Consider the following 23,636-nt stretch of genomic DNA (forward strand, 5'->3'; position numbering starts at 1 on the left):
AGACAATAAAAACTGAATTATAAGGACATACAAAACAGATCTAAAATTCAGTCTCCAAGCTCCCTAACACTGCCATTGAATCACATCCACATTCTACATTTTATCTCTTTGTTCTTATCTGTTATCACAAAGCTACAAAACAGTAAAAAGAGACATACTCAATCCAATGGAAACAAACAGAACCAGACTCAAATCTCCGCTGACTTGAAAGCCTCTCGTTCCACACTCCTGTCTTTCCTCGTTCTCATCATCTTTACTGGCTGGCTCAGCGGTTGCAGATGATTCCTTCCGGGACCAAATATGTGGTCAAGGGGTACGGCTCTGCAGATGAGCCCCGCTCCCAAATTCAGGAACATATTCCCAGCAATCATTAGTTCCTACACCAATAAATCCGACCAAAACTATTCCCCCAAAACACACTGGCCGCAAGCTCTGCTGGGGAAAAAAAGGGCATGTTCGCAATTTTGACCAGGCTGACCGCTGGCAACGTCAGGTCTCAAATGTGTGGAATCCCATTTGCATTAACAATGTAGACGTGTCTACTGAAATGAGGCCTACAGGAAATGCAAAAGAAAAATACTTATTCTTACATTATTGGAAGCAACTACTGCACTGAACAGAAAGTGGAGGTCTGACGTTTGGACTGCTGCATGTTTGCTCTAACCTCAAGAGAAACATTAAGAAAGGAAATCCGTGTGCAGTATTAAAAGAAGTACGGGCAGGAATTTGAGGGATCTAAGAGATGATCACCAAGCTTTTAGATTATGTCTGTAAGTGGAACTAGAACTCTATTTTACTGCATTATTTCCAGTCTAGCTCAAAGGTAAGTTATGGCAAAGCATTTTAAAAGCTGTGACATTTTAATCTTCAACATCACATTAGCAATTAGGTGACCAAAAGTTGATCTTTAAGTACTAAAAGAGGATCCCTGCACACTCTAAATGCAGGCTTTTATTCCACACTGTAACAGTAAGGAGGTCAAAGGTCAGACTCTTTTACATATTGTTCCTGATGAGAGCAAATTAGAGCAAGCAGAGGAGGGAAAACTGGGGGGGGGTTATTAATTCATACTTCTATAGTTCTTTGGCGTATCCCTCCCTCTGAGCAGTCAGAGGTGATACCCTTTGGCCTCATAATAAAAAGGTCTACAGACTATAGCTATACTACTATACTGTAAGTAATCAAGTGCCAAATGAAGGCATGGAGTACATAGCTGGATGGGCGGGTTCAAATTCGCAGAAAATGTATCCCTGGTGCCCCCCTCCCCAACTCACACCATTTAAATAAATATACATTTATTATTATTATTATTATTATCATTATCAATAGCATTAATATTAATATTAATATATTTGCATCATTATTAATAATAAACAAGATCAAGAGCTAATGAGAAATTAAAAAAAAAAAAAAAAAAACAACTACACAGTATGTGCAATTTCTTATTCCTTCCTTCTTTTTTCTTTTGGACCAAAACCAGCCAGCATTGGATCATTCTTCCATTGTTTTCAATTTTTCTTCAATGTCAAAGAAACTTTCTTTGTGCCTAGGTGGTTGCCTATGTTGCCTATAGGAAGATCCACCACTGAATCTAGATATCATATAGCTTGATCTGATCACCTGGTTTTCAAAATGCACAGAAAACACTTTCAGTGTTACTTGGGATGCACCAACTGTAAAATTGGTGATAATGATGTTTAAATCAACAATTAGTTGGTAGCCAACACCTATACCAATGTTTTTGGAGTTTTTGTTGTTATGTACCCCCCCCTTTTGTGCCAGGAAAACAAAAAATAATAAATTATAAAAACAACACAGAAGTCTTTTAAAGTTACTTAGTCCCTCATTACACTACTTTTGTCCAATGCACCTTTTAACTGAATAAAGCTTGGATGCGAACTGATATGACACATAGAAAAAAACATCAACCACTGCTTTTGCCAATCGGCCAGTAGCACTAAACAAGGTGAAAATCAGCTGATACCAATGTTGGCTGATTAATCGGTGCATTCCAAAATGTTACAATTCATTCAAGTGATGGATGCAACTGCAGCATTTCAAAAAAAAAAAAAAACTTGGATGGAAAAAAAGGAACTCGGTGAATTGTCTGCTGGTGGCAGATGTCTGTTAAAAGCCAACACAGACTTTTCTTGGCCATAACTCTAACTGACTGTCCACACATCGGCCAAGTTTTTCTGTTGGATTAGCTGTGCAGGAAATGACAGAACTTCAACTGACTTGTGGATCTCTCACGCAGTGAACACTGGTTTGGAGAATAAGACTGCATTATGCATGTAGATTATCTGTAAAGCTTGCAGATGCTGGTGCCGCGCTGCTTTCTGCTCCTCAGCTTCCAGCAGCTGCTCAGTTGGCCTCGGTCCACTTACCAGGCCGGCAGCGACCCACCACTTAGAGAAACAGGCTTGTGACTGCAGGATCACCGTTTCAAGTCCCAAATGGGGGGAAAAATCTGTGCAGAGGAAGTAAATCAGACTCATCTGCCCCGCCACTGACAGCTGCTGCTACTGTGATGTCCATAGCCAGGGAGTTTAAGCTCCAGGTGCTAGGTGGCCAGTGGCAGGTTTCCAAAATTCACAGCTCACATTGTCAATATGCAGCCAAACGTTTTGAAAAAAACATAGCTCCAGTTACTCTCAGGACGGGGTAAAGGTTGTCAGTAAATACCTTAAGTTTCAGATTGATATCAGTGTTAAAGCCCATGGGATAAACAAGCCTAACAAAATAGTTTTGCACTTGGAGAGCAATATGTTCAAGTGTCAACACCTTGGTCTCTTAGGACAGTTTAGTTCATTTGGTCTGGGAAAAAGAAAAAAAATTACATTATTGCTGTTAATTTTGGCCCAGTGTATGTTCACACTTACTTTTGACAAATAAACTGAGAGCTGTATCAACTCATTCTCATTCCCATTAAATACTGATGCTTTGTCACGCCCTTTGAGTCTGATGCCAACACACAAGGCACCCTTTAGTGTCTGTATGAGACACACCAGGTACCAGTTTAAAGAGAGCGAAAGTCTATGTAGAGAGGACATTGGGGTGGATTACTGGGTCAAATAAACACAGGACTTTGACCCCTGGAGACTGCTGTTTGTGTCCCGTGCAAAAACAAAAGTCAAGGGTAGGTTATTTCAATTACGTCAGTCAAGTTACGTAGCTAACTTGAATTTATTTATTTTAACCCAAAGAATAACCTTGACTTAAACCTAGCCAAGCAAAATTAATTCCTAAACCTAGCTGCAAGTTTACTCTGAAGACATGGTATGCATGTAAGAAGCAGAAACCGAAACATCTGAAACTGACGTCACCAATGGGTGACGTCAGGGTGGTGACATCTATGAGAGTCAAATAATCAATCGTTGCAAATCACCTCATTTTATGAATGTGTAGTACCAAAAACGGGATGAAAAAGAGGTTTATTTTACGGTAAGAGATTACTGTAGGTCTACTGTTACTGAATTCCAATTCATCTTTAAAGAGGAATTGGCAAAATAAAGCCAGGCGCAAGCACAACACACATTTGTTTTAACGTATTTTCAGTTCAAGCTTGATTAAAAAAAATCGATGTATTCATGTGCTAAAGTTTTATAATGGCTACCAAATTGGTATATAGATTGCTTATACAGGTTGCCTAGAAGATTGCCTCCTTAACAGTACCCACATTTTCCAAACAGTGTTTCTGCTAGCTGGAACCATCTTTGTGGATGTTATGTGTGGTTGTCAGATGTTTCCTTCCCTTTCGCGCCCACACTATAAGCAACCGTGCTTCCTCAAACTTCAGTTTCCCAAGCTGGCCAGACTCTGTGTGGTCAGAGCAGGTGGTGGATCAATGGGCTTAGTAAGTGACTGAGACAAAGAGCAAGCTGCACACACACACATACACACGCACAAACACACACAAACCCACATAGAGGTCGCTGGCATATCGAGCCACATGCTTGCAGTGCTTCTTGCTGCTCGCCCTTAGCGACCAGTGCGTCAGTCTGGACTCAGCTGTTTCCAGCCAGCATCAGAATCACTTAATGTGACAAATTAAATAAATAAATGCACACGAGTTTATTTTCGAGGAACTGGCTCTGACACATTCGGGTCACACAGTGACATTGGGGGACTCACATGACCTTGACATTTTCTTCCTTCCTGCTTCTTTAATGTTGTTTTTCTAACAGAGTGCACTGTCTGCTTCCATTGCAGCTGGGCTAACAGTGGAAGAAAAAATTAAACAGCTGAAAGCTGTGATGAACGCCCGAAAGCAGCAGTAAAATACAGTCTGAGATTCCACTGATGGGACCCTTTCTGTAAAGACTCCCCTGATACTCTTTAGAGTAACTAACTGGCAGAAACACTGAAGTACTGACACATATTAAAGTAGGACTATGTATATGGTACAGAGAGAAAATGGTCCAATTAATGTAAAAATGCTGTACAGTAAGCTACACATATACAAAACACAAACTGCCCACACACACTGTCAGGACCGAACACACACTCCTCGCCCACAGTGTCTTACTAAAGCAGCTAAACAGCTTTAGTCACTTTTAATGGCAGGAGGGCAGATGCCAGGGCAAACCAACACTGCATAAACACTTAGTCAACTCTAGTTAAAGTGAGGGGTAATTATCTCACAATGACGACAATCAGTGGTTATACAGCCCGTCATCTCATTAACAGAGGGGAAAACGACACCGCCAGCATCACTCAGCCGCGTGGCAGCCAGATACACACATGATTGGAAACGGCATAGTAAATCAAGTATGTTCGGGATTGAACTTTTCAGGGCTTTCCGGTGTTTCTGGTCAAATGGCAAAGCATGGTGGTTACTACAGTCATCATGTCTCTGAATATTACAGACGATAATAGTTTGTGATCAGAGTCAGTGCCGCTGGCTGCTTGAAAATATGGTGTGAAATTAACATTTAAAGCAACAAAAGACAGTTTGACTTTGGGAGATGATCATTTTCAGCTGTGACACCAGCTTGTGATATGTGACCTAGAAAAAATACATTCTAGGATTCAGTTTTTGTCTGGTCGTAAATTTGGTTCCTACTGATTATTGTACACCTTCACATATCTCCATATGATTTAACATCTTTATATTGCCCAGCCCTAATTGCAATGTGAAACCAAAACTAACCAGATCAAATGTATACAGTTTAACAAAAATGTGAACCTTGATTCAGGATTTTTGTTGTAAAAAAGGCTCAAAGTCATGACCAACACCAGAGTGTATCAAGACCGAATCAAGACCAAGACCAGACCAGTGCAAGTCCCACACTATTTGACAACGACGAAGATACCAATAATAAATGGAACATGTAGACCATATAAACGTGCACAGAAAAACAGGAATGACAGAAGATTCCTTTCAGGTAGCCTAATTTGATCACAGATGATTTGGCTGAGAGCCAGAGCTTCTTTCCCTGTATCCTGTGTTCTTGGAGTGTGTGAGGATGGGGACAGGGAGGATGAAGGCCATCAACAGCAACAAAAATTTCAAATTAGAGAATGAGAACTGGATTTAAAAAGAAAACATCAAAAACAGTAAATTACGACACGTTTTATTACTTCCCTGATTCTGGAATTAATTATCAATCACAGGTTTGTAATATTGAATGTCAGTGGATGTTGAGCTGTTGTGAGTAACTGTGGATGAAAGCATCACCTGAAAGCTGTAAGATGTTGTGTGAATCCTGCATTACAGTCCTAACTTCCTGTAATCTATAGGAATTTAAGTTTACTACTGTTGCTACAAATGTAAAAAATCATTACATCTTGACAGCAGAGGAGTCCAGACCTCAAATATTCCTCATAAAAATAAATCTCTCTCATGCATCAGTGCATTACGGGATGGATGAAGTTGATGATAAAAGTAAAGCTAAAACACTCACCATTTGCGACTGGCTCCTGGGGCTGCCATTGATATCCTCCACCTTCTCATTCGCTGCGTGAGAGAGGAAATGAAGATGTTTACTGTCGTTCCATGCTGAACCTTAGCATCCCAGCATCCAATGACTTCTGAGTTCAGGTGTACAGATCCAACCAGAAACCTCTGCTGAGCTCTGCATGGGAGAGCATGTGTGTGTATGTATATGAAACATGAGTGTGTGTGTTTGTGTGTGTGAGCGTTGAGGTGCAGAGCGACGCAGGAAAGGTCTGGGAAGCAAAGCTGCCTAATTCGTCAGCTGCCGCCAGAGAATTACTGACAGGCCAGCTTGGCCTCATTGTCTGTTGGGGCGAGCAGGGAGGGTAAAGTTTCAATCCAACAGAGAAAGAGAGAGAGAGAGAGAGAGAGAGAGAGAGAGAGAGAGAGAGAGAAGTTGAGGAGTAAGGAAGTTAGACACGGGTTGAAAAAAATGAGCGATTTAGAGAGACAGACAGCATCAGTGAGAAAAGTAGCATATGTAATAGAGAGAAAAATGTGTTTTTGTGTGTGTGTGTGTGCGCGCGCGTGACTGTGTGTGAGTGTGATAGACAGAGAGAGAGAGAGAGAGAGAGAGAGAGAGAGAGAGAGAGGGAGTCCCAGAAAAAGAAAAGTTGAGAACAGTAATGGAGATACAAAGAAAAAGAAAGAGAGAGAGAGCAGAGACAGTAGACATAAGAAGAAAAAGAATGTGTGAGAGAAATGTGTCTGAAAACACACAGAGACCAAATTGCATAAGAGCCAGTGTTGCTTCAAAATGACTCATTATTTATTACTGTGTGATGAACACTGGGTTCAACAAGCAGTCAGTCTGGAGGCATTTACTGACCATTTACAGGCTCCATATGACCCATTTATGATCTGGCGTATCTGTCACAATGCATATCACTGTTATGACTCACCTCTACGATCACGGACTGATTATAAGTGAATGAAACCTACATTGACTGTTGTTTATCTCTAGAACAGATATTTGTCTATGTACCTAAAATCTGTAGGCAACGGCAAAAGATTTTGGAAGCGTTCTGAATTCGCTCAGTAGTCTGAGTAGTATTGACCAATCATGTTCGTGCAGTCTTTGGTTGCATGCAGATAAGCAGACTGTGACTCCCCAATAAGCAGAGCAAAAGAAGCGGAACCCATTGGCCGAAATGAACTCCCAAGACCCTATCGTCTGATGACAATTTAGCTTCTCATTAAACTCTGTTTATTGAGTTTTTTTTTGTGTGATCAAATTTTTATTTAGTTTTGTGTAGAGTATAATAATAAATCACAAATACATAGCTGCATGACATCCATGAGTGCCCATATGTTTTACGAATTTTGCGGGTACTGATACTCCAGAAGGAAAGTTAACCTTTTATCTAATCTTATCCCCCCCTCCCCAACCCAGCTGGCTTAGAATGACCTGTGATGTCTAAGTCGGACAATAAAAAATAAAAATAAATAAATAAAACAAAAACAAAAAAATACTACTCATCTTGCCCAGATAATAATAGTAATAGGAAACAAATTTGCCTCAAGGGGCAGTGAAAAAGTAACTCATGTTGTTGACCCCTCTATACACCCTGATCAGTTCTTAAACAGATTGTGCAGAACTAGTCTGGTCACCCTATTTCTTCCTTTGATTTGGCCACAAGAGGTCCTCATCAGGTAAAAGCAAGCACAGGTCAGTTCAGGCATTTGAACCCATTGATTCACAAACTGTGTGGCAGTGAGAGTCTGCTTGATATTACATATTGTCAGCTGCCCTTGCAGGCAGACAGAGGAATGCAAGCCCTTTCTGAACTTTACTGTGTAGTACACGTAATGTATAGCATAGTTTTGCGAGCTGCCATTTTTAAAAAATCTGGTGGAAACTTCGGCCGCTTCTGACTGCGCTTTGGCTATTAAAAAATTGCAAGTTTGTGCAAGATGTTTCATGCCGTATAAGTTACGATTCAGGTGACGGTTTTCTCTGACCTATCCATGGTCAGCAGTTTTACCTCCACCTTTTGTATCGGTTTGCTCACTTGGAACCTCAACTGAGATGGTACCAAAAACAGTACCAGGTACTATCCACAAGTTTTGCTGATGGAAAACTAAAAAAGACTGAGTCAAGTAAAGTAGAGCCATTTGCGGAGATGCAGCATTAGGCTTGCAAGCGACTTGGTAGCCTGCTTTGGAGTTTTGGAGCTTCAGGACAAAAAGAGGAGAGAGAAAGAGAGAAAAAGTAAGATCAGAGAGAAGAACTATAGAAATGAGAAGAGGAGAGAGACAGCGAGAGAGAGAGAGACCCAGAAAAAGTTCAAATGTGAGGGAGAGAGAGAGAGAGAGAGAGAGACAGAATTGAAGAAAGACACATAAAAGGGGAAAAAAGAGAGCGGGACAGACAGAAAAAGAGACAGAAAGAGATGTAAACTCTCTCTAGGGTCCAATAGGAGACACATGCCTTTACACCCCAGGGTGTCTAAGCCATAGATCTCTGCTGCTGCTGCACCCAAAACAAGAGAGAGCTGCTGCGATTTGGCCCAAATTTCAGACTGAGGAACAGCTTCCCTCCAACTCACCACAACAAAGACAAAACAGCGTGTGTGTGTGTGTGTGTGTGTGTGTGTGTGTGTGTGTGTGTGTGTGTGTGTGGGTGGGTGGCCCCTTCATCTACCAGACAGAATGAATTCTAGACACAGGCAATGTTTTATTAGTACTGATAACAAATGGATTTATTCATCTTTGCTTTATTCATATTCTTTTTAAACATTGAAAGTTAGACGTTATATTGCTTTGGTATCAAAGATCTGTCATGATAATTATGTAATCATATTATAACTGAATGTACTTTGGGTGAGAACTTAATTACTTGAGTAGAAAGAGAACTGTAGGAAACCGTAGGAGGAAGACAGGAAACAGATAATAGAATAATAGATACAGCAGTAGATAATAGAGTAAAGACAGACACAGGTGTGTGTATGTGTGTGTGTATGTGTGTGTGTGTGTGTGTGTGTGTGTGTGTGTGTGGGGATGCCTACCTATGATCTGGATGATCTGTGCCAGCAGGACTCCATCGGTGACGTCCTGGCTCAGGTCCTTGATGAGGCGCTGACAGCCAGACTTGGCCAGGTAGTGATTGGCCCAGTCTGTGTAAATCTGCAACAATAGAACAAAACAAGCTGTCAGTGTGTGTGTGTGAGAGAAATGGAGACAAAGTGTGTGTGCAATCAACACTGTTAGGTCTTGCAGATTTGACAATTTTTGGTATACTAGATGCATGGGCGCATTACGAGACAATGGGCCCCTGGGCACAGATACACAAAGGGCCCCACCACCTCTCCTACATAGGAGTAAGAACCACAAACTCTGTGGTGGTTTTGCGTCTCCTTGTAAACATTATGTGTCTTTTTGGGGGGTTTGTGGCCACTTCTTTCATATTTCTCTGAGGCAATGCTTTGTCTTTTTTGTTGTTTTGTGTTTCTTTGTGGTCATTTTGAGTTAATCTGACATTATACAAGTGAAGTCCAGTAGGCAAATTTGCGAATCCCACAATAGCGAAGGAATGACTCGCCCAACTCTTCATACAAATATCTAGTACTCATTGCCTTCATTGGTTGGATTGACTGAGTTTAGGCAAGAGGAGTGATATTGGTTAGGGTTAGGATAAGAATCTTAGGGTACGCTAATCAGAGGTCATTCCTTCGCTATCCTCAGTTTCACAAATTTGCATCCAGGGGGTCCCCTGGCACTCTGGGTCCCTTGGCCTTTGCCCAGTAAGACTATTCAGTAATCCATCCATGATTAAATCCAAAGTTATCCAAAACATGACCCGCAATTGCAAAGACTCAACTAACAGGACTTGCTGGTGTCTATATTTTCTCTTGACACAAACACTAACTGACAACAACTCACTCACTGTTTCTCTTCCTGACATTTTATTTATATTCTCAAAAAACATCTTGTAATTTGGTATTTGATATCCATCATCGGATGTATTGATGTAGCACAATTGTATAGTGGCTGACAAAAAGCATCTCATTCATTACATCAGGAAACTACAAACATGAATGACTTGGATGTCACCGATTGGGTAAGTGTGAAAACTCTCAAAAACAACTAAAGATGAATGAATGGGAAATGGACCTGCAATTGTATAGCATCTTTCCAGTCTTTGACAACTTAAAGTTTTTTTACACAGCATGTCACATTCAACCACTCACAGCCACACACACACTGCTGGTCGAGGGTACCTAACAAATTGCCAACTGGTACTCAGCTTCATATGCATTTATACAATCTGAGTTCAGTATATTGCGTGAGGACACTTCGACCTTCGGACTGGAAAAACCATCCATTTAATATTTTGACAACCTGCTCTACCTCCTGAGCCACAGCCATCCCTTCTTATCAAACACATCAAGATAAAGAGTATAGAATAGTGTGAGAGCTAAGTTTTTGACTTTGCCCCTGAGGCCCACTTTATCCTGACAGTCATTTCTAACCTGGCTTCTTCTCTATGAAGCACATCGCTCTGCTTCGCAGTCCGTGGTAAATGCGCTGCCAGGGAGTGCTGTCTAAACACTCCTGCTCCCTGCACATCTCTGCTACTCAAACACAAATATTTCATTAAGCTTTGGCACTCTGGGTCGTACGGAGAACTACAATGTTTGGGTTCTTTCTCCATGGGATTCATAAATGATCCCAGCAAACACTTTGACATTAGATAAATGAGGCAGACATTATTGTGGAACCTTGTACTGACAAATACAATACCCAGGTGAAGGACAAAGCAAAATCTTTCAGAAGTCTACTGGACAAGCCTTTTTGAAACTTTTATAAGAAATGAAACTTCCACGAGTTCCTCTTGGAAAACTCAAAGCAAACTTGACACGTTAGGACAATCTTATGATTACGAATGGAGTCTTAAAGAAGACCTTGGCAGTAAAAGGTGGGTTCACTTTCTGAGCTCCGTTTCTAAACCCGTAAGAGCAGCATGTCGGATAATCTTTTGTATTGTCACCTAAACCTCTTAACAGTTGCTTTGTCTTTCAACAGAGCCCATAAGCTGGCTGATAAGCAACGCTTTGTCCGGCAGGCGACAGACTGATCTCAACAGCTGCTGCGGTTTCAACAGGATGGCGAAGACGAAAGATGTGAATCACATTTGGCCTCCAAGTGTTCAGCCCCACAAAAACGCGACTCTGCTAAAGGAATCAGGTTCTTTTGTGTACGAACAGTTCAGTTTGAAGATGGACCAAGCTGTGAAGGTCGAATAGCTGTCCTCTATCCAAGCTACTTGTTCAAGCACACAAAGCATACCTTAAAACTTTACCCATGTATTTTTCCCCCAGTCACTGAACTTTCGAAGATTTTCTTCAAGACCCCTCTTTCTAAGAACGAGAGTGCACCTGGAACATGACATGAAGCAGAAAAGAGATCCGGTTCTTCCCACTGTGCGGAGGGTACATTTGATACAATTTCCACAGACAGCTGTGGAGGAACATCTTTATTCCTACCAGGCTTGAATTGAGAATCTGGGACCCAAGAAAAAAAAAAATCTGTACCAGCCCATATAAAGACACTAACTGCTGCTCTGCTGCCTGAAACTTCTCTTGTTATCTGCGGATTTAAAGAAAGAAAAAATGCAGGCCTGAGAGGCATGAAGGACTTTGAATGGTGAAAATCCCCTGAGAAATGTAAGATCTTCCATGAGGTTGGGGGGGTCTATGACTTACGAAAGAGTCCCTTAACGTCAAAAACTAGTCAGATGTAAAGTTCATAATGAAGATGTATTTTCTCAAGGTGTTTTTGCACTGTACTTCCTGTCAAACTGTGTGGCAGATCTTTAACATCTTCAGATTTTCTGCAGGTTTCTATAACTAGAACAGGCTTCTCAGCATCTCCAACATTTCCCAAGGAGTTCCCTCATAAAACTTTCTCATGATGAAATAATCCTGTTTTCCCCTCATTTACCTCACACCGCTCACAATTAAAAGCATTTCTCTCCCGCTCTTTTCTTTTTCTTGGAAGAGGGACATTTGCTGCTTTAAAGACCTCTCAGAAGTTTGTATCTGTTGTGGTTTTTCTTCAGCGACTTTCTCCGTGATGAGAGGTCGTAAAAATCAAAAATAGGAGAGCCGTCATAGGGAAAGTACCACCAAAACCTGCTTGCAAACAAATACACAGGGCTCACTTCCACAGACACGCAGAGAAACACACACCGCAAATGCAAACCACATCCCATCAGGGGGCAAGTAAACAAACAGGAGAGCAGACGGATGGAGAAAGTGTGTGAAAGAGAGAAATTAAGAGCGTGTGTGCTGCTCCCGCTGACAGTTTCAGTCACATCAGGCTGCGGGAAATTCCACTGAGGTTTGAGCACAAGCTGCTGGACTGCTAAGTTCATCAGAGACCTGGGACGAAGAGGAGGAGGAGGGTTTGATCTGTTACATTGTTTGAGCAGCCACCTCCTGCTGCCATTCATCTTTCTCTCTCTCTTTCTCCTCCTGTACCCTTAAAAGGGAGCAAGGACAGAGGATTAATGCTTCTGCAGGGGAAGACTCAACTCTCCTGTCAGCAGCAGTCAGGTTTACATCCAAATTTAGCTCAAATGTTAAACAAAATTATCCCCCAAAAAACGTGCAGAGAAAATGCAAATGAATGTGCGTCACCATCACCTTCTGTTATGCAAATATTTGAGTTGAGTGCATCAAAATAAAGAGCTCCAAATTAAAAATGCACTTCAAAACAGATGGATGGAAACACTCTTAATGTTTCTTGGAAGTCTGAAAAGCCTTTCAATCACTTCCTCAACACTTGTGTAAAGAGCAAGAAGGAAGTGAGGAGTGGAGGCAGGTACCTAGCAGAGGGTGTGATACCCAGACGATGAATTCAATTTGTGGCTAAATAACCAGCTGCCTCTGCATCTGCTAAAGCTCCTGCAGGGATATGATATCAACAACTAATCTTCAGGGCCACGCACTAGCTCTCCAACCTGGAGGTCAAACTTTAATTTGTATTTGATTTGGAAAGTTTGTTTTATGCCGCATGGTGTTAGTGGATTAGCAGCAAGACAACACAGCTTCACACAGGCTGACAATCACAAGAAAGTAAACTGAGGCGACTTCAAGATCTTGCTCTAAACAAACACTGCTTCTGTCTGCAAACACTTGTCTTGCTGAATGGAATGAAGCCTCCTTAAAGGAATCTCCAAAGGGATCAAACAAATCTCTGATGCTATTTACAAATAAGATTTTTACTTTGGCACGGCGTGCTCACAGATCTGCTCACATGTCCGTGCTCAGTGTTTTGCATGTTCACGCTTCGCAAGAGCTAGTTCAAAGTTCAGCTCACACGCATCACTTTTCCATCAGCTCTGGTTCTTGAATCAGTCACGTTCAGGATTCGTGGAACTTTGGTGCGTTCTGGCAAACAAGCCCACATTTCCACCAGTTTTAAGCAGAATTATTGTAATCAAGGATATGTTATTAATGGAGGGCGTTACGACTGAAGTAAACAGTTGTAGCATATTTGCATTGATAACCTGTGAGCTTCTGTTCTGCTCAACTTTTCCATAAGTGCCCTCTCCTTACTCTCTTTCCAATCTGTAAAACATGACACGCCTGTGTTCTCATGGTTTGTACTTTTGGTTATGAAAAATGTTTTGGGTTTTTTTTTTTGTTCCAGCTTAGAATCAAATTTTTGGGTTCCTAACCAATATATTTTTAGTCGAAAAGCTCCAATTGGTTCAAAATTAAGGGCTGTAGCTGGAACACAACTCGTTCCATATTGTTGGAAAGGGGGTAAGAGATGAAAATGAACTAGTTCACATTCATAGTTCACAATTTGAATTTTGAACGAAGCTCACTATCCCAAAAAATGAACTAGTTTACATTATTTTCTTAAGATTTTTGAAATAAAATGAAGTATTGTGATAAGCATTTACTGGCAGGTATTTCTTAAGAGTAGTCAGATGCTTTAACTCAATTTGTTGTATGAAATGCTTTGCTAATGTGGCTAACATTTCCACTTGAGGAAAAAAAAGCATAAAAATGTTTTGTTTTTGTTCAGTTGGAATCTGTACTGATCTGTTCACAAAATTCAATTATCCAAATGAACAGGCTTCAACAGTACCATTAGCTGCGTTGTCTGAAGTTCCATTAGCCATGCTGACGTTGTGTTGGCAAGTCTGGTTCCATATGTCCTCAGGTGTCACCAGAGTTAACAACGCTCACATTCAAGTTCATACTGACAAACTGATGCATTCAGTTCAGCGTTCGCTCACAATATCAGCACTTTTTAATAAACATGCTCTTTTGGTGCAGTCATGCACAACGCTGTCAGTTTCACACAGAAACATAGACAAATATTTCAGTGGGGACACAGGGGACATGCCCCCCTAAATATTAAGGACGTGCATTTGTTCCCCTCAGTAAAATCCTGAAAGTAACTGATTTTGACAAAGTTCAATTAAAAGACATTTCTACTATAAATGATTGCGGAAAAGCGACAAATTGGTGCAGAAACATTAGGCAAAAAAATTATGTGTTTGATACTTAAAATCGTGAAACTAAATTTATGCCCCTGCATGGAAACCTTTACACAACTGATGACATAAAAGAAAAAACCATGAACCTACTGAATTCTCATGGAGAAGTCTGTTTCTGTCTTACTCAATTATGTACCAGCAGGTGAACATTAAAATTCCACCAAAGAATATGAAAGTTATCCATTGACAACTTTTAAAACTGTTTACCCAGCCTCATGACAGCTCACCATAACATTGAGTCACCTTCTGTGTTTGTTTTAGCCCAACTTGCCCACTCTGAAATAGCGTGCGCTCCAAAATTCACTTTCAAACTGTCAACTTGTCGAAGCAACGCCACTGTGTTGGCAAACACTTTCAGGGACATTATGAAGTTTCTTGCCAAAATGCATTTTTGCTTGCTTTACTACTGCATAAAATGAGTCTGTACCATTGATACAAATTTCGTTATATAAAACAGAAATCAAACCAGACTAAAGTAATGCCAGTAATCAGAAGAAATTTGGCAAAATGTATGAATTTATGAGGTACCGCCAACTTGTACAATAGATCTGGACATTTTCAGAAGTCCTTCTCTAAAAGAATAGTTGGAAACATTGCAAGAAAAGTATAAACTTCAACAGAGCTCAGACAAATCAAGGCAAAGATGAGAGCAGGCAAACCTCAGAACAAACACAAGTCTTCTGTTTCAACTTCAAGTTAAGCCAGAAAAAAGGTAAGAATGGCTTTGAAGCATGTTGAAGCCAGCAGGTGTAGCTGCAATGCCCAGGGTTCAAACCTGACCTGAGACCTCTGTCACCTGTCCCCCCCTCGTTACTCTGTGTCCCCATCTCCTCTCTGAGCTTCCTCACAAAGCACAAACATCAAAGAAACACTTTCAAGCAGCCTGCCTCCTGTCTCTGCGTGAGCGCCGCCTCGCTGATCCACTCACTTCATGACTCCACGGTGGCGCTCAGAGTTGAGTCTGTCAGCCTCCTGCACTCGTTACCCTCTCCTCTCTGAATCCCAAATACGACAGAAGCAAAACATCAGCAGTATCGCCACCTTCAGTGGTGCTGACTGAGACAACTGACATCATGGAGACACACATGCTGGATGACACAACACATGCACATACAAAAACCAAATCCCCCAGCTAGTCAAACACACACACACACACACACACACACATTTTGAACCCCCCTCCACTTGCCCACCCTCCTTCCTCTGTCTTTCGGCAGCCAGCATCAATCAGCAGAAGTCCAGTCTCTGTGGTGATGTTATCCTTATTGATGAAGTATCTTTCTCCCTCCTCCGCAGAGCTCTCCCTCTCAGCGGCGCTAACACACAGCCAGCTCTTACCCCAGAGCAGATAAACTGCCTTCAACAGTCCTGATCACAATGCAGTGACTACAGCTACGCAGGTATTATTGGCAGTGCCTGCAGTGGCAACGTTCAGCCTCCGGGGGGAGCCGAGCTAAAGGAGAGAGATGCTCGAGTGAGAGATGGGAGTCAAACTGTGCAGGACTCTGTGTATTTATCAATCCAACTGAATGACTGTTAATGTATGGGCTCTTTAATCAGGGCATCATTCCAACGCTGTCTAATAAATTAAGAAGCTAATTGCATCCAAGAGTTTTGTGCATATATATAATCACTTGGAGGACATTTAGCTGTGTAATGCTGTTTGAGACAGACTAGCAGGGAGAGACGTCTCCTCTGTGGCATCCAAAACCTCAACTTGGCACCGGCACCGCTCCCGCATGGGTCCTAAATGTAATTAAAGACAACACAAAGCTGCATTAACTAAACGAGCGATGAGCCAACGGGATCGATGGGGCGGTGATGTGATGGAGCTCCCTCCATGATTCTCCGCCTGGTCACTGTCTCCGGGTCATGACAAACAGGGAGTAATGGAGGGATGGGAACAGCCAAGATCGGACAGAGGCATCGCTGTCAAATCAGTTTATGGAGGGTGTTGGAGGAAAAAAGGCACACGCAGAAAATCGAGCTCAACAGAAAATCTGTAATAGCTGTGCTGTTCAGTTGACAGGTGATGTTTAGGAAGTACTAAAGGAAGAAGTAAAAAAATCTGAGTGATTTTGGTGCAGACGTTGAGCAGTTATGCTATATTCTGCTCATGGTCACACATGAATTATCATGACAATCCCATCTGACCGCTCCTTAAACGCACATGATTCTTGCCTATAAAAAGGCATCAAAAGAAAAATTACAGATCTACAAGATGCCACGCCTGACACAAGCATGGGGGGATACAGCATTTTGGCATGCTCCGGTCCAGAAAGACGGAGCAGCCGCACAGTATCCAGGACTGTTGGTGTTAACCATTTAAATGTTAAACATCTTCAATCGCCTCCGCCGACCAGCCAAGACCAGATCGACCACATGTTACAACTGAGGCACAAAATCAACGGATACGGTTGGTGCATCTCTGGCAGTAATCCCTAAAATCAAATCTGGCAGTATTGGAGGTCCATGAGGAGATGTATCACAGCTGTTCTCACTGCAGATGGAGGCCATACCAAATATTTACTTAAAGGCCTGATTCATGTGATGCATGTAGGATGCATATTGTTGTTGTAAATAATTTTGTCTGAATAAAGTTTTAATGAAGTGTATAATATAGTGTGTAGGACAGGCTGGTATCTGTGTATAGTAATTTCATGCTGGAAACATTGCTATTTGTAATAAAGTAAAAAATGTCGCTCAGACATGTTTCAAGTCATAACATTTCTCAGCTTTGACTAATAACGCATGTCTGATAAGTTATCATTATGTGGGCATCCAAAATTCACAATATCACAAAATCGTGCGCATACCAACACGTCTGAACTCTGATCATAGGTCAGCCAGCCCAGTCTCACTCTAAACTTGTCAAATACCAACACTTGGTCAGCAGCCCTCTGTGTTAGATACTGACACACCAGGCAGCAGCATTTTTTCACACCCCAAGCACCTGCTGCGGTATAAAGTCCACAAAGGGTGGGTGGGAGAGGAGGTAAATGGGTCAAACAAACTCTGGACTTTCACCTTGAAAACCGCTGTTTGTGTCCCATGTGAAGCCAGAAGTCAAGTTATTTAAATAACAAACTGATGGTAGTAGAGCACACAACACTAGTGGCATGTTACGTGTCATATGTGAAGTATGTCACGTGACATTACTTTTTGTTAGTAACAAATGCACATTAAACAAAGCCATGTTTTTTTCTAAACCTTACTACGTGCATTTTTGCTTCAACGTAAAGAGGTAAACCTAACAACAAAATGTTTACCTATGTTTTAAGTTTATTCTATAAAGAGACTGTATAAAACTTTTTGAACGAGCAGGAATGGAACATTTCATGTGACACAATCTATGTGAGGAGCATATATATGGCCCCTGAGTGTCCAAAATAGAAGCTGAAGGGGTACCTAGAGCATCATAGTTTGACCTATAGGGCCTGTGACCTTGTGTTGTTATTTGAAAAGTTGGGGATGAGAATGTGTTATGTCAGCACAGGGAAACTTTTCTCCCTCCAGCTGATGTGATGAAATTATCATTCAAGCGTCAAACTCTGTATTCTGTGAAGGGAAACTAACAGGAGCAATTTTACAGTACTTTTTCAAGGAGACCTTAAATAATGAAGTATTGAACGTACATGGTAGAAAGTTGGAAAGATCAGGAATATTGCAGCCCAAGGCCTTGTGGTACTTTGTAAACTGGCATCAGGAAGCCACTGAAGGAAGACCGTGGTAATAATGCCATAAGTTCTGGCTTGAAGAGGCAGCTGAATTTTGACTTACTTTTCCAAAAGTAAAGCTCGCGCAACTGGACAGCTGTGCATCCCATGGTAAATTTTAGAAGCAGAACAAGCATGAATCTGTTTTTCTGGGGTCAGTAAAGAGATGAATTGCCTCATCTTGGATTTATCTAACTGTGCGCATCTGCTGCTTTCCAGTGGAGAAGAGGTCCAAATAAAAGATAACCATGAGATTTCTGACAAAGCCCCTTCGAGGGCAGGCACAACTGCCAGTGTCCAACTACATTATGGAAGCACCTGGAAGCCATTTCCACTATATAAACCTTTTCTGGTGTTTCCTGGGATGAGTCTGACGCATCTCCGTTCCCTATGAAACCATCATTATCTTGTCCTGGGAGCCGAACAGAGAGGCCTCCTTCAAACCCACCTAATCCTGAGGTAATAGCAGCAGGCAGCTCTCCAACATGGCTCTACTCCAATCTCGCAAACACCCAAGTGGGGAGTTTACTACGGCAGTATACAAATCGTACACTTGAAGTTTCCTTGCGGCCTGGCGCTAGTGAGGAAGGATCAAAAATAAGAACTTTATTTATGTGACAGCGCTCTCCCACAACAATTTTAAGAGGCAGAAATGGACTGGAGGATATGAAAGGGATGAGCGGGGAGCACCTTTGTTGCCGTGCCAACTGTCAATCGCAGCCAAGTCGGGGTGTGTCCGGTTAGAGGATTTGAGCAGGAGAGATGTGTCCAGTTGTGTTTACAACAATGATAAAGGAGCTTTATGGTTGGTGATAAAACACTAATCGAATGCAACAACAGATGTAAAACAAGACGATTAAATGTGAATAATCAATTTATGCACACAAGACTAAAAATGAGGCCTATGAAAACACACTAATTTACTGTAATTTTTCTTTCCAAAAGAAAGTGCCTTTGACTTCTGAGCCAAGGTCTTACTCACCATTTCCCGAGAGCCTATTAAGTGTGCATCTTTGTTTGTTTGGCGTATTTTTTCCAAGGAAAACTGATTAGTATGTTGCTTTCAAGCTCCTGCTTTATACTCAGACAGCTGTATATATTTATGCCAACTGATTAATCGCTGACCTTAACCCTAACCCTAACCCAGGAAAAAACATTTTAACCATAATTTTAAGCAGACTTTTTAAATTTTAATTTTAAATCTTATATTTATTATTTATTAATGAATTTTTCATTTCCAATATTTTTCTTTACTCCCTTTAACATCCATGAATCCTGCCAGGCTTCACCTAAACGTAAAGGGCAAACATGGACATGTGAGAGAGGAGCCCTGTATTTATTTTTAACTTTGTGATGTTTAACTTTTTAGTTTATAGTTTTTAAAATTCTTTTTTTACCATCATTTTTCAAACTTTTAATACAGAATCGAGTTGCTCTAACCTGGGTCTCCAGGCACTATGTCATGATATCTAAATTTTACTACTTATAACCTGTTATTTTATTGATTTGAATGACACAAAAGCTGTTTTAATAAGTTAACAACTTTTTAATCCCTGTGCCTGTGCTTGCGTTTTCATCCTAACCTAACCTTAACTCCTTTCATCCAAGAACCCGGACATACAGGTGCCTTTACTCATGGGTGCTTGAGTAGGAACAACGCAAGACAAAAGTGACTTTTATGTATTTTCCAAGCTATTCTGGAAACCAGCACTTTCCAGCTTCTAGGCGGGCACCGACAGAATGACTTCACTACGATCAGCAGATAACAGGAGAGAAGCTGCTAAAAACTGAAACATTCAGTCATTGTCCGCTCATGCCAAGCCACTTTGTCGTTCCAGGGGAAATCCTGAGCAGAAAATGACATAATTGCATGGCTGGGAGAAGTTTGGAAGCACAATCTACGCTGGATGTGCTCGCACACGTCAGTCAGCGCAGATCACTCGTGGTGAAGCAGAGACCGAAAGCCAGAAAGAGAGGACGGTCAGAAGAAAAAAAAGAAGAAGAAAAAAAAAATGACAGCTCCAAAACAGCGAGAAGACAGATGAGTACAACACAATTTGGAGACAGACAGCAGCGGGCAGACAGGATAAAAAATGTTTGTTGACCGATTTGATAAACTATCAGCGGTTACAAGTGCCAATTACAGACAATCATTCGCCAAGACAGCAAAATTTGAAGGTAGCACACAGGGGAACTATTACATGTTGTAGCTTTCCATTATTTTTTTGCCAGGAAAAAAAGCTAAAATATCTCATATCATTTTGTTTCAGCCTGGCACATGAAGGACACATCTAAATCATGGCCATCCACCAACTGTAAAACACAGAGCACAATGTAACCCAAAGACTGTGAACATCAACACATCAATTTCCTGCTGACCTCTGACCTGCACAATGAAAATGTATGAAGCAACATTGCTGCTGGAGGACAGATTGTCTTTATTGTATGGACAACAAACGGAGAGTAGTTCAAGTCAGCGGCTGGTTCATGTTTATGTGATGGAACTCCATCAGATGCTGGAGGAGTCATTTTATACAACCTTCAAACACACATCCTGAAACACAAACACCCTTCCTCCCACTGCTGGCAGCCTTGACCCCAAAACCAGAGGAGCAGAGGACTAGATTTACACTGTCTCCAGGTCCAACAGGTCATTTAGTGTGCAAAGCTATAAAACACATAGGTCAGGTGGTGAAACCTACATTTAAGTGGTGAAATACAACACACAGATGATAACATGAGAAATGTTTTTATAATCTTGCCAGGGCGCCATTAAAAAAAAGAAAACAGAACTTTAGGTTTGCAAAATATGTCCTAAAGGATGTGAGACAGGAAACAGTCTGATGCTTATACTGTTATGTCACAGTCCGAAATGTACAGTGTAATCCAAGAGTTGTTTTAAAGGGACGGTTCACCAACATAAAAATAAGTATTTTCGATTTTTTGGGTAAACTGGCCCTTTAAAAAATTGCCTATATACATTATCTATCTATAAGGACACTAAACTGCTAGATTCTACTTCATTAATGATGTTACTTCACACGAGAGAGAGGATGTTGCGCTGTCAACATTACACTAATGTTTTTAATCTTTCACTCTTCTCTAAATAAAGGCACTTCACATATATATTTGATCATATATAAACTCCAGCCATATGTTTTAACTTTGTGGAATAATTTTATACTATCACTGTTATTCAATATCGTCCCCTCCACTGTATGTTTTATTACTGAGATAAAAATATTAGAAATCCCATAAATAACCGAAACCAAAGCAGTGTGCTCAAGCCATCATCCCTGCTCTTAAAGTACAGATGCTTAAGTAGTCACACACACACACCCACACACACACTGCATCCACACAACAAGGTTTATGAGACTCTTGCAGTATCTCACCTTACCATGGTAACCGCAGCGTGTGAGGCAGCGTCTGTCTCGCTGGCTCTGTGGCCTGCGAGCCAGACGCTGCCACCGCCATGCTGGTGAAGGACGCGCACACACTGGCAGACATACACACACACACTCACAAGCACTATGAGCTCTCCAACTCCCTCTCACAGTCATTCTGTGCTTCACAAAAGTCTATGTCTGGAAAACAATAAATAGTTATCATCTCAGATACCGGTCTGACTCTGCCCAGCTGGGATAAAAAACAAACTTGTAGCTCTAGTAGCTCTTATAAATAGTCAGCAGATATTTTTGTGACATACAGAATCTCAGTGGAGAGCCTTGTGTTAATTAGCTGTTTAGCTGCTAGGTCACAAGATGAGCTCCTTCCACTGGCTCACATCACACACAGCATCACCTCACTGTAGTTGTGACAGCCGTAATTGAGGGCCTGCGTTAAACGGCGGCAAACTTTTCCTGCACGGAGGCGGCCTTAACAAGCGTCCTGGTGCTTCCGGGTGACACCCGTCTATTCGGGGATCCTGCGGGGCTCTACAATCATTCCCTCAGCCCTCTGCATGCTCCGCCCACTCCAAAACACACAAATAAATCAGGCGGCGAGCAGGCTACCGTGTCATTAGCTATAACTGCTGCAGAGAAGAGCCCTGCCAGAAATACACGGTTACGCACAAACAGATCCTTATCGTTCCCCCACAGGGTTGGAATTATTCTCCAAACAGATTCCAACAAAAATCATGAGGACATGATCCGTGTTGGTGTGACTCAGCGCTGGCCTGCGCAGATTAGTCACACTTCCTCACAGCATCCGACTGGCTTACTGTTCATTAAATCAAGATGAGTCAGCGGCTGACTTTGACTAGTTGTGGTTGGTTGGCAGTACAGAGCGGGCTGAGCCTGATTTGGAAGCACTTTCGCCCGCAGCAACTGTTGCTTTTGCAGCTTTAAGCCCCTCTCTCTGGACAATAATGGTGATAGAACTGATTTTATTTGCAGTAAAAGGGCCTTTTTATCGAATAATGACAGAAATAACAAAACATGGGGGTTGTAATCAGGCCTGTGCAGATGGCGGGTCAAAAGGTTGTGGAGTTTTGTGGACACATACTCATATTTACAGGCATAAGCTTATGGTAAACACCGTGCTCTAAGCCCACAAAGCTATCAGCAGCCCGCCAACTGCTAAGATCTTGATCAGGTATCAGCCCCATCGGACGTAACTGGCCTTTGTTGTTTGTGTAAAAAGCTCATTTATAAGCCCATTTATATGCAGTACGCAACACATGTCTGTTTGCTTTCAATCGGGACTGCCATCTGCTTGTTGAGAAACAAATTAATGTAGATCGCTAGATTAATGGGTTTTTGATTGGGTGCCGGCCAGACTGCCAGGAGCCTGGGCCGCGTTTTTTATTAACAAGCCCCTCAGAGGACGAGGACAGGACAGCGACACTACGCCCAGCCACTTAGCGAAGCGGCCAGACTGCTAAACTGCTGATTGTTTTGTGCACTAGTGATGAGCAGAGTCTTTAGCTCCCATAATAACACACGATGGCGCTTGAATGGGAGAGGGTGTCATTTGTTTCAAGTGGTTGGGTTTTTACTTTGGATAAAAGTTGTTTTTTCATGAAGGCAGAGTGAAATCAATCATTCTGTTTACCTGATTTGTCATTTTAGAAGTCTCCTTCTTCCTCCTCTAAGTGTTAAATTATTCCAATTCTACCTCATACAGTTGAGAGAAAGTATAAACCCTCGTGAATATCATTAAAGAATAATTTTAGTTGTATGCTCTTGTTATTTTGGTAGTTTTTGCCATTGATTCAACCAGTTATAAAAAAAAAATCCTGACAATTCTGGTGTTTTGTTGCTATATTCTAAGTGAAGATGTGCTAAAGATGCCCAGACTTCATCCACATGATTAACTCTTTGAGTTTTCTCTAACACACTGTTGTGATAAGTTAGCCACAGTTTATTTGTTATGTCAAGTGTTTCAAGGACAACAGCTGAGAAAACCACAGCGCTCAGATGGCCTGCCCCTAACCACATGTTAAAGCTGCCGTATGTAA

General features: G+C 41.6%; 1 protein-coding gene across 8 annotated transcripts in view; it reads right to left on the reverse strand.

The window, feature by feature from the left end:
- Nucleotides 1-23,636, reverse strand: part of nav3 (neuron navigator 3) — a 252,680-nt gene that overhangs the window by 174,269 nt on the left and 54,775 nt on the right. For 7 of the 8 annotated variants that reach the window (XM_088072951.1, XM_088072948.1, XM_088072946.1 and 4 more), the window contains exons 2-3: nt 8,947-9,064; nt 5,907-5,959 (exon numbers count right to left, since the gene is read on the reverse strand). In XM_088072951.1, coding sequence (XP_087929077.1) covers nt 5,907-5,959; nt 8,947-9,064 — 171 coding nt within the window. Of the gene's footprint in view, nt 1-5,906; nt 5,960-8,946; nt 9,065-15,649; nt 15,816-23,636 lie in introns of those variants that run through there. The other variant, XM_088072950.1, reaches the window with a different exon arrangement.

Source organism: Plectropomus leopardus, chromosome 22 (genome assembly GCF_026936395.1).
Source record: "Plectropomus leopardus strain MGB_pleo_1.0 chromosome 22, ASM2693639v1, whole genome shotgun sequence".
Taxonomy (NCBI): Eukaryota; Metazoa; Chordata; class Actinopteri; order Perciformes; family Serranidae; genus Plectropomus; species Plectropomus leopardus.